Source organism: Rhinichthys klamathensis, unplaced genomic scaffold (genome assembly GCF_029890125.1).
Source record: "Rhinichthys klamathensis goyatoka isolate OS25496 unplaced genomic scaffold, OSU_Roscu_1.1 h1tg000717l_1, whole genome shotgun sequence".
Lineage (NCBI taxonomy): Eukaryota > Metazoa > Chordata > Actinopteri > Cypriniformes > Leuciscidae > Rhinichthys > Rhinichthys klamathensis.
The window spans coordinates 79,877-92,835 of NW_026607132.1; the positions used below are offsets into that span (position 1 = coordinate 79,877).

General features: G+C 45.9%; 1 protein-coding gene across 1 annotated transcript in view; it reads right to left on the bottom strand.

Moving 5' to 3' along the window:
• Positions 1-12,959, bottom strand: part of tek (TEK tyrosine kinase, endothelial) — a 47,025-nt gene that overhangs the window by 29,563 nt on the left and 4,503 nt on the right. The window contains exons 2-3 of the mRNA XM_056242255.1: positions 5,371-5,676; positions 5,140-5,250 (exon numbers count right to left, since the gene is read on the bottom strand). Coding sequence (XP_056098230.1) covers positions 5,140-5,250; positions 5,371-5,676 — 417 coding nt within the window. The remainder of the gene's footprint in view (positions 1-5,139; positions 5,251-5,370; positions 5,677-12,959) is intronic.

The following is a 12,959-nucleotide window of genomic DNA, read 5'->3' on the forward strand; positions in this document are numbered from 1 at the left end:
CACAAACTGACACACACATCTTAACAGCAAACACACACACTCTCCCCTCCTTCTCTCCTCTCTCAGAGGCAGAAGTCTTCAAACTCATCCTTTCCAATCACCTACAACCTGTCTGCTCGATCCTCTCCCCTCTCCTTCAAACCCTTTCTTCTTCAGTTGTACCTGCACTCACTCACTCACTCACTCAGACTCACTCACTCACTCACTCACTGACTGACTCACTGACTCACTGACTCACTCACTCACTCACTGACTCACTGACTCACTCACTGACTCACTCACTGACTCACTCACTGACTCACTCACTGACTCACTCACTGACTCACTCACTGACTCACTCACTCACTCACTGACTCACTCACTGACTCACTCACTGACTCACTCACTCACTCACTCACTGACTCACTGACTCACTCACTCACTCACTCACTCACTCACTGACTCACTCACTGACTCACTCACTGACTCACTGACTCACTCACTCACTCACTCACTCACTGACTGACTCACTCACTGACTCACTGACTCACTGACTGACTCACTCACTCACTCACTCACTCACTGACTCACTGACTCACTCACTCACTCACTCACTCACTGACTCACTGACTCACTCACTCACTCACTCACTCACTCACTCACTCACTCACTGACTCACTGACTCACTCACTGACTCACTCACTCACTCACTGACTAACTCACTCACTCACTCACTCACTCACTGACCCAATCACTCACTTACTCACTCACTCACTCACTCACTCACTCACTCACTCACTGACTCACTCTCACACTCACTCACTGACTCACTCACTGACTCACTCACTGACTCACTCACTGACTGACTCACTCACTCACTCACTCACTCACTGACTCACTGACTCACTCACTCACTCACTCACTCACTGACTCACTGACTCACTCACTCACTCACTCACTCACTCACTCACTCACTCACTGACTCACTGACTCACTCACTGACTCACTCACTCACTCACTGACTAACTCACTCACTCACTCACTCACTCACTGACCCAATCACTCACTTACTCACTCACTCACTCACTCACTCACTCACTCACTCACTCACTGACTCACTCTCACACTCACTCACTGACTCACTCACTGACTCACTCACTGACTCACTCACTCACTCACTCACTCACTCACTCACTCACTCACTCACTGACTCAATCACTCACTCACTCACTGACTCACTCACTCTCACACTCACTCACTCTCACAGTCACTCACTGACTCACTCACTCACTCAATGACTCACTCACTCACTCACTCACTCACTGACTCACTGACTCACTCACTCACTCACTCACTCACTCACTCACTCACTCACTCACTCACTCACTGACTCACTCACTCACTCACTCACTCACTCTCACACTCACACACTCACTCACTCACTGACTCACTCACTCACTCACTCACTGATTCACTCACTCACTCACTGACTGACTCACTCACTCACTCACTCACTCACTCACTGACTCAATCACTCACTCACTCACTCACTCACTGACTCACTCACTCACTCACTCACTCACTGACTCACTCACTCTCACACTCACTCACTCTCACAGTCACTCACTGACTCACTCAATGACTCACTCACTCACTCACTCACTCACTCACTGACTCACTGACTCACTGACTCACTCACTCACTCACTCACTCACTCACTCACTCACTGACTCACTGACTCACTCACTCACTCACTCACTCACTGACTCACTCACTCACTCACTCACTCACTCACTCACTCTCACACTCACACACTCTCACACTCACTCACTCACTGATTCACTCACTCACTCACTCACTCACTCACTGACTCACTGACTCACTCACTCACTCACTCACTCACTCACTCACTGACTCACTGACTCACTCACTGACTCACTCACTCACTGACTCACTGACTCACTCACTCACTCACTCACTCACTCACTCAATGACTCACTCACTCACACTTACTCACTGACTCACTGACTCACTCACTCTCTGACTGACTCACTCACTGACTCACTCACTCTCACACTCACTGACTCACTCACTGACTCACTCACTGACTCACTCACTGACTCACTCCCTCACTGACTCACTGACTCACTCACTGACTCACTCACTCACTCACTCACTCACTGACTCACTCACTGACTCACTCACTGACTCACTCACTGACTCACTCACTCACTCACTGACTCACTGACTCACTGACTCACTCACTCACTGACTCACTCACTCACTCAATGACTCACTCACTCACACTCACTCACTGACTCACTGACTCACTGACTCACACTCACTCACTGACTCACTCACTGACTCACTTACTGACTCACTGACTCACTCACTGACTCACTCACTCACTCACTCACTGACTGACTCACTCACTCACTCACTCTCACACTCACTCACTGACTCACTCACTCACTCTCTCACTCACTCACTCACTCACTGACTGACTGACTCACTCACTCGCTCACTGACTGACTCACTCACTCACTCACTCACTCTCACACTCACTCACTCACTCACTCTCACACTCACTCACTCACTCACTCACTCACTCACTCACTCACTCACTCACTCACTCACTGACTCACTCTCTCACTCACTCACTCACTCACTCACTCACTCACTCACTCACTCACTCACTCACTCACTCACTCTCACACTCAGTCACTGACTCACTCACTCACTCACTCCCACACTCACTCACTCACTGACTCACTCACACACTCACTCTCACACTCACTCACTCACACACTCACTCACTCACTGACTCACTCACTCACTCACTGACTCACTCACTCACACACTCACTGACTCACTCACTCACTCACTCACTGACTCACTCACTCACTCACTCACTCACACACTCACTCACTGACTCACTCACTCACTCTCACACTCACTCACTCACTCACTCACTCTCACACTCACTCACTCACTCACTGACTCACTCACTCACTCACTCACTGACTCACTGACTCACTCACTCACTCACTCACTCGCTCACTGACTGACTCACTCACTCACTCACTCACTCACTCTCACACTCACTCACTCACTCACTCACTCACTCACTCACTCACTCACTCACTCACTCACTCACTCACTCACTCACTCACTCACTCACTCACTCACTCACTCACTCACTCACTCACTCACTCACTCACTCACTCACTGACTCACTCACTCACTCACTCACTCACTCACTCACTGACTGACTCACTCACTCACTCACTCACTCTCACACTCACTCACTGACTCACTCACTCACTCTCTCACTCACTCACTCACTCACTGACTGACTGACTCACTCACTCGCTCACTGACTGACTCACTCACTCACTCACTCACTCACTCTCACACTCACTCACTCACTCACTCTCACACTCACTCACTCACTCACTCACTCACTCACTCACTCACTCACTCACTCACTCACTCACTCACTCACTCACTCACTCACTCACTCACTCACTCACTGACTCACTCTCTCACTCACTCACTCACTCACTCACTCACTCACTCTCACACTCTCACACTCACTCTCACACTCACTCACTGACTCACTCACTCACTCACTCCCACACTCACTCACTCACTGACTCACTGACTCACTCACTGACTCACTCACTCACTCACTCACTGACTGACTCACTCACTCACTCACTCTCACACTCACTCACTGACTCACTCACTCACTCTCTCACTCACTCACTCACTCACTGACTGACTGACTCACTCACTCGCTCACTGACTGACTCACTCACTCACTCACTCTCACACTCACTCACTCACTCACTCACTCACTCACTCACTCACTCACTCACTCACTCACTCACTCACTCTCACACTCACTCACTCACTCACTCACTCACTCACTCACTCACTCACTCACTCACTCACTGACTCACTGACTCACTCTCTCACTCACTCACTCACTCACTCACTCACTCACTCACTCACTCACTCACTCTCACACTCACTCTCACACTCACTCACTGACTCACTCACTCACTCACTCCCACACTCACTCACTCACTGACTCACTCACACACTCACTCTCACACTCACTCACTCACACACTCACTCACTCACTGACTCACTCACTCACTCACTGACTCACTCACTCACACACTCACTGACTCACTCACTCACTCACTCACTGACTCACTCACTCACTCACTCACTCACTCACTCACACACTCACTCACTGACTCACTCACTCACTCTCACACTCACTCACTCACTCACTCACTCTCACACTCACTCACTCACTGACTCACTCACTCACTCACTCACTGACTCACTGACTCACTCACTCACTCACTGACTCACTCACTCACACACTCACTCTCACACTCACTCACTCACTCTCACACTCACTCACTCACTCACTCTCACACTCACTCACTCACTCACTGACTCACTCACTCACTCACTGACTCACTCACTCACTCACTGACTCACTCACTCACTCACTCACTGACTCACTGACTCACTGACTCACACACTCACTCACTGACTCACTCTCACACTCACTCACTCACTCACTCACTCTCACACTCACTCACTCACTCACTGACTCACTCACTCACTCACTCACACACTCGCTCACTCACTCACTCACTCACTCACTCACTCACTGACTCACTCACTCACTCTCACACTCACTCACTCACTCACTGACTCACTCACTCACTCACTCACTCACTCACTCACACACTCGCTCACTCACTCACAGATGCATCTTTTTGTCAACATTTGACCTATTAAGACTAACACTTACTATTCAATATATCTACTAAAACATTTTTTAAAGCTTGCTACGTGTCCTGTGCTGTCCTGTTTCCTGTTATCTCTGTAAAGCTGCTTTGAAACAATCTGTATTGTAAAAAGCACTATAGAAATAAAGGTTACTGGACTAACTGGGACTCGTCACAACACTTGCATATTGTTGCACTATTGTTGGTTTGATTGCTTTTATTGCTCTCCTCATTTGTAAGTAACTTTGGATAAAAACATCTGCTAAATGATTAAATGTAAATGTAATTTCTCAAGGAACGTCACAATAAAACAATGCACAGATGTTTGTTCATGAGTTCCTACCGTTTTTATAGATGACTATGTCCTCTTGTAAATATTTCTTTGTCGTGAAAGAGAGTTTAACGTCTTCACCTTTGTTAACAGTGATTGTCAGAGATTCAGGGTAAAAGTCAGCTGAAGAAAAAGGAAATAGTTAAAAAAACGACATATGATCAGTTTACAAGAGCAGTGTATGTCTTTATCCTGGCCAGTGCCGTTACAAACAAGGATTTCCTTTCAAAAAAGATTTACTACCTTCATAGAGCATCTTGTAGGTGTAGATTTTACTCCCGTTCGAGTTTTTGACTTGGCAGTAAAAAGCTCCAAATGTGTGATTGCGGGAAATCCACGTGACTTTAGCGGCAGAGTGGCGGCTTCGGTCCGGTTCAGTGCTCAAAACATGAGCGTCCACATCAGGATACTCGTGGCCCAAACTCAGCGAACTGGAGCCGCCAGAACCGGTCCAGTCACTGCTCACACACAGGAGTGACGGCAGGTTCGCCGAAGACACCACCGGGTCTGGATTGATCAGAGACACGTCTGAGATGTCAAGAGCGCTGCCTGCAGAAACAGGACAGGAATGATTAATATTTGATCTGAAAGGAAAACTCATGAATGAGGTCTGCTGACTGCTATAGTATGTGTACTGTCAAATATACTGTATGTCACCTTTGCAAACCCCTTCATGTTACGTTTCAGTTTGTTTGTCTGCATATCCCTGCATATTAACTAATCTCTGTACATTTACTCCTCATATTATTGTATTTGTTTTATTCTGTAAATGTGAATGAGGACTAAAATTTCATCTTTTAATATAATTTCATTATTTAATATTATGTATCTGTATTATTATTCTTTATTAGTTTTCATAATCAGTTGCATTTTCTTATGAAGTTTTAAATGCATGAGTTCGACTATAGATTGCATGGACACGTGTTTAAGGATCATATTTTAGACAAGGAGGGGAGGTGGGAGAGTTATATATATTAAAGGTATATGTGCAAAGCAACGTTCACTGAGCAGAGATGTTCCAATGATGATGATACATTAAATGTGTACAATTGGTATGTTCTTTACAAGGAAAGGAATGTTTCAACTGATGCGAATGTACCACAAATGTATACACTGAGAAATAGTTTCTTAAAATGGAAATGTGTAAGCATGAGGTATACGTTCCATTTTTAAACATAAGCAACATGTTTTTCTACCTTACAAAGTTCCAGAGTGGTGTATATAAGCTTAATCCTTACTGTACCGACTCAGAGAAGCATAGAGAGATGTGGGGGTGAGGGAGGAGAAACCATTACAGCTGGCATGATGGGGTGAGAGGATAGAGAAACGAATAAGAGAGGAATCTGGAATGACGACCTCCTCACCTGTAGCCTTTTCCTTCTATGCCTGTTTCTCTCTGTCTGATACGTTTATAAAAATAAGAAATAAGAAATCTCTTGGCAAAAAAGTAACTGGTGTAGCTTCCGTAATTCAACAATTATGGGGAAAAGCATGATTTTCAAATCTACAGTGATCTCCTGCTGTAATTCTTTGTCTATAAATATATATATATATTTATTGAATTTTTAATTATAATACAAATATAACAAGACATCGCTAACAAATTCAATAAAAATAAAATTACAATTCAATAAAATAAAATAAAATAAAGGAAAAGCAATAGCTCCGATTTATATATAAACCAGGCCTATGCCATAATAAAACAGGTTAGAGAATAAAAACAAAACAATAACATATTTCAAAAAGATGCAGAAGAGGACAAAGGTTCAATGTCCAGGGAGTTATACAATTACAAAATTCCTTGTAATTTAATAGGGCAAAGATGGATTTCCAAATAGTAAAGATATGGGGTCCAGACTTTATAAAACTGGCATTTTTTTTGATGTAATGCATAGGTAAGACGCTCCAGGGGAATCAACTCAAAAATGACCTTCTGCCACCCTTTAAGAGATGGAGATTTATCACTGATCCAATTAAATAAAAAACATTTCTGGCAGCAAAGGATAGAATATTGTACAATTTCTTATTAGCACATGAAACAATGCGTCCATTAGGTATACCCTACACCAGTGACACTGGGTCAAAATCCAACTGAATATTGAAGATCTTTTCCATTTCCCCCAGAACCAAACACCAATACCGTTGCAGTCTGTTACATGACCACAGACAATGGGCCCTATCTTGCACCCGGCGCAAATTACTTTGTACACTGACGCATGTATCATTCATATTTTGCACCCGCGCAAAGCGGGCTTTTCCCTCCACAGACGCACGTTGGTAAACTAGGAAATGAACTTGCGCTCCCTGGGCGGGTCGGCGCAAAAAGGAGGCGTGTTTCGGCGCAAACATTCCCTAGTGCTATTTTGCAGTTCCAGAAAACAATTGCGCCACTGACCAGAAAAAACCTAGTCTAAAGTCAGTGGTGCATTGCGCGTTGTTCATAATGCTATTTTAAGCGCGCATGCTTGGCCATAATGTAGCGGGTGCACAACGCGCATACAATTTGATTCTCTCATCAACACAGATGCAGCAGTTTTTATTTTTGCAAATCATACATCATAACAAGGAAAAATGTTAACACATGAGGGAAATCATTGTGGTGTCCATGAAGATGTAAAAAAAATGTAGGCCTAAATCTAGCTTACACATTTACCCAAATGTTTCAGGCTAACTGTAGTAATGACGGATCAGACCTGCCCAATAGTGGCAAGACACATATATAAGGACATCTGACAAATTAGTTTGTCCGTCAAGAACCAAAAAAAAAAATCTCCCATCCCCATACAACGGCACTTCTCTGTCTTTCACTGCCCTGACAAGAACGCCGCTCTCCTCGGCTGTGAACCGCTCCTGGCGCGCGCCTGGTAAATCCACCGTTATAATAGCAATCCGCCATGCAACATGCGCACCTGCTCTTAAAGGGAATGTGAGATGACGCTCTGATTGGTTTATTTCACGTTACGCCCAAACCACACCTATGAATAATGAAGCTATTTCAGACCAACCCCTTTTAAACTTGCGTCGGCGCAAGAGTAATTTATCCCGCCGGTAAAATAGCAACAGCGCCCAAGACCCGCCCACAAAGTTACGTGTGCTTCGCGCTTGATGCTTGCGTTTCAGATCGTTAAAATAGGGCCCAATGTGTTAAAGTACCTATTTCAGTTTTACAATTTAAACACATAGACGATAGAGAGGGGTTAAAAAATGTCTGCGGTTTGGGAAAATATGGAGTCTATGTATGATTTTAAAATGTATTTCTCTTGAACGTGTACAAACAGATATTTTCTTAGCATAAAACCAAATGCCATCCCATGTTTCATCATCAATGTCAATAGCTAACTCTTCTTTCCCATTTAGTTTTAATACTCTAGTTTAATACTAGTTTTAAAACCAACCCAGAGACATTTTTCCTGATGATAAAAATAACCTCTGAATTGAAGATATTTCACAATTCCTAACAAGTGTTGTGTTATTAGTAATATAATGTCTCAATTGGAGGAAACGAAAAAAATCTTGTTTGAACAACTGATACTTCTGAGTTAAGTCCATAAATGAAATTAATTTACTGTCTGAAAAAATATCCCCAAGCCTAATAAGTCCCAAGTTACACCAACGTTTAAAACCATCATTCATTAAATATTGGGGTAAAGAAAGAAGTCAATTTAGATCTACCTTCAAGCCTACAGACCGATCTCCATGCCTTCAGAGTGTTAACTATAATTGGATTATCATAAATTCATTTTATTTTTTTGAAAACTCCTAACAAAAAAGAAGATCTCTTAAAGGAAATTGTGAAAAGGAGGATTCAATATCTAACCAATTTGTCACGAATTGCGTGGAAGCAAAGGCGGTAGTCAGATCTAAATGCAGCAGTAGACTTTAATAATACAGACTTGGGTAAACTCAGAACAGGCAAGACACTCGTGGTACGTAAATGCATTCAATAACTGACAAAGACAGGGCAGAAACACAGGGCTTAAATAATCAAAGACAAACGAGCAGACAGGATAACAAGGGGGCGTGGATAACAAGAAACACCTGGGAGAACTAATGACAAGACAGGGAACCACTAAACATGACAGGACACAAAACCACATCGTAACATAGCCCCCTCCCTATGGGCGGCTCCTGAAGCCCAATAAAACAAACAAAAAAGTCCAGGAGGGCGGTCTTGGGGGAGGGATGGGGGGCCAGGCCCATGCAGGGGAACGGGACCTGGACCCAGGCAAGGCGGGCCTGGGCCGCAGAGCGTGGGCGGACCAGACTGGGCCGGTGACCAGGGCGGAGCAGGACGAGGCGAAGGCCAGGGCGGAGCAGGACGAGGCGAAGACCAGGGCGGAGCAGGACGTGATGGCAGCCAGGGCGGGGCACGCTTGGCAGGGGACCAGGGCATAGGAGGCTCAGGAGGAGATAGCGCCGACAAGGTCCATGTCAGCGCTGCCTCCATGACCCTCTCGTGGGACCTCCTACTGCCCCCCCCCAAAAAAAATACTTGGGAGAACCAAGGGGGACAACCTCCGGGCTGGCAACGGACTCTGGGACAGTCTCATGGAGCTTGAGAGAGATTGGCAGGGCGAAGAGCAGAGACGGGACCGGCAGGGCGTGGCGCAGAGGCGGGGCCGGCAGGGCGAGGCGCACAGGCGGGGCCGGCAGGGCAGGCGCAGAGGCGGGGCCGGCAGGGCGGGGCCGGCAGGGTGAGGCGCAGAGGCGGGGCCGGCAGGGCGAGGCGCAGAGGCAGGGCGAGGCGCAGAGGCGGGGCCGGCAGGGCGAGGCGCAGAGGCGGGGCGAGGCCCAGAGGCGGGGCCGGCAGGGCGAGGCGCAGAGGCGGGGCCGGCAGGGCGAGGCGCAGAGGCGGGGCGAGGCCCAGAGGCGGGGCCGGCAGGGCGAGGAGTCTGGGAACGCCCACCGGATCCTGCGACGGCGAGTCACTGGGCTTGATACTCTCACTTGGCTAGATTCACTCACTTGGTTAGATTCGGCACTTGACTCACTTGTCTTGGCATTTGACTCACTTGACTCGGCTCTTGACTCACTTGACTTGGCACTTGACTCACTCGATTCACTTGATTCACTTGACACGGCACTTGATTCACTTGACTTGGCACTTGACTCACTCGATTCACTTGACTTGGCACTTGACTCACTTGACTCACTTGATTCACATGACTCGAGACTTGACTCACTTGACTCGGGACTTGACTCACTTGACTCGGGACTTGACTCACTTGACTCGGGACTTGACTCACTTGACTCGGGACTTGACTCACTTGACTCGGGACTTGACTCACTTGACTCGGGACTTGACTCACTTGACTCGGGACTTGACTCACTTGACTCGGGACTTGACTCGGGACTTGACTCGGGACTTGACTCGGGACTTGACTCACTTGACTCGGGACTTGACTCACTTGACTCGGGACTTGACTCACTTGACTCGGGACTTGACTCACTTGACTCGGGACTTGACTCACTTGACTCGGGACTTGACTCACTTGACTTGGGACTTGACTCACTTGACTCGTGAACCGCGGGTTCGGCTGGGCAGACGTTAGTCGTGGGCTCGGAAGACAGAAACTCAGGCATGTCGGTCTCGGCGGGAAGAAGCTCAGGCATGTCGTGAAAAGCAGGCTCGACTTGGCTCACGTGAAGCGCGGGTTCGGCTGGACAGACGTGAATTGCAGGCTTGTGGAGCGCGGTCTCGGCAGGGCTGAAGTGAAGCGCGGGCTCGACTGGGCAGACGTGAATTGCAGGCTTGTGGAGCGCAGGCGCGACCGGGCTGATGTGAAGTGCAGGCTCTCGCAGCTTCTCCACGCCCACGGTAAACGAAGAGCCGCTCCACAACAGGGCCAGGTCGATATACCACTCTAAAGACCCGTGCGGATCAGGTTCGGGCATCAGAGACCGGAGTGGTTCCGATAATCCCCCGCGGAAGAAGATCAACAAGCACTGGGTGCTCATTTGCGCGAGATGTGCCAGTTCAAGGAATTCTGCGACATATCCCTCGATGGCGCAATTCTCTTGACGGAGACGGAGAATCTGGACGTCTGGACTCCAGAAAGGCATTGCTGCTGGATCACGATGCGGTGAGTTCTTCTGTAACTGCTAGATCCTGGGTGGTCAGTTATTCTGTCACGAATTGCGTGGAAGCAAAGGCGGTAGTCGGATCTAAATGCAGCAGTAGACTTTAATAATACAGACTTGGGTAAACTCAGAACAGGCAAGACACTCGTGGTACGAAAATGCATTCAATAACTGACAAAGACAGGGCAGAAACACAGGGCTTAAATAATCAGAGACAAACGAGCAGACAGGATAACAAGGGGGCGTGGATAACAAGAAACACCTGGGAGAACTAATGACAAGACAGGGAACCACTAAACATGACGGGACACAAAACCACATCGTAACACAATTAGAGGAAGAATCATTACTAACCCACAGCCAGCTATTCATGCCTTTTAATGCCTTATTTGAGAATAGTATAGGAACCATTCGAATAGGATACAATAATTTGGGAAATACAATAATTTGGGAAATACAATAATTTTCACAAGTGCTATCCGATCTAGCAAAGATACTGGCAAGGAATTCCAGTGTTCTAAATCCTGCCATATTTTCTCAAATAAAGGAACAAAATTAGATTCATACATTTGCTTCAAAGATGTAGAGATTGAAATACCTAAATAGATGAAACCTAGAGGTGACCACTTAAGGAAAACAGGGCACAATATCAGGTTTGGAAATAAGTGTACATAAAGGCATTGCTTCAGATTGAGCTAAATTAATTTTATAACCAGAGAAGGTACTGAACCAGTTAATCAACTCAATCAGAGCGTGACCTGACCTCTTAGGCTCAGATAAAAAAAAGCAATACATCACCAGCATAAAGCGCAATCTAATGATGTAAATGTCCCATCTGTAAGCCTGAAATAGATGTTGCCGATCTGATTGCTTCAGCCAGAGGTTCTATAGCAATCGCAAATAAACACGGTGATGGGCAACCCTGCCTGGCGCCTCTATGCAGAGGAACATACTCAGATCTACAGCCTTTCCTCCATACAGCAGAGCGTGGGTCCGTATACAGCACTCTGATCCATTGCACAACATTTTCACCTTAACCAAATTTTCCAAAACAAAGAAAAGATAGGACCATTCCACACGGTCAAACGCCTTCTCCGCATCCAAAGACAGCACTAGCCCATCTATGGATTTCCCTTTAAAGGCATACATAACATTTAAAAGGCGTCTAATATTATCAGAACAATTCTTACCCTGCATAAATCCAATTATCGTAGGCAGATTTTTTTCAAGGCGCATTGCTAAAATTTTAGAAAGCAATTTCCGGTCTACATTCAGTAATGCAATTGGCCTGTAAGAAGAACATAAATCAGGGCTTTTTTTATATCTTTCTTTAAAATAAGAGAGGTATTAGCTTCTCTAAGGGTCTTTGGTAATTCTTTAATCACAAACTAATAGTTAAACATATTAAGTAATGGGTCTACAAGCAACTCTTGAAACTCCTTAAAGAACTCTCCGCTAAACGCATCTGGCCAAGGGGATTTACTGTTCTTTAGAGCATTAATATCATCCGTAACCTCCTGTCTATTCTTTTTGTGTAACTGAAATTATTGAAATATTAATCTCAGAAAAAAAAGTCAACCGTTTGTTTGAGATGGTCATCCGTTTTCTCCGAAGAATATACATTTATATAAAACTACTTATTATCATAGAAAATATTATCATCTGAGTCAACAATAGTAGCAATAAACTGAGATGCTGCACTTTTTTTATTTTATATATGCTAAAACATTTCCCAGGTTTATCTCCATGCT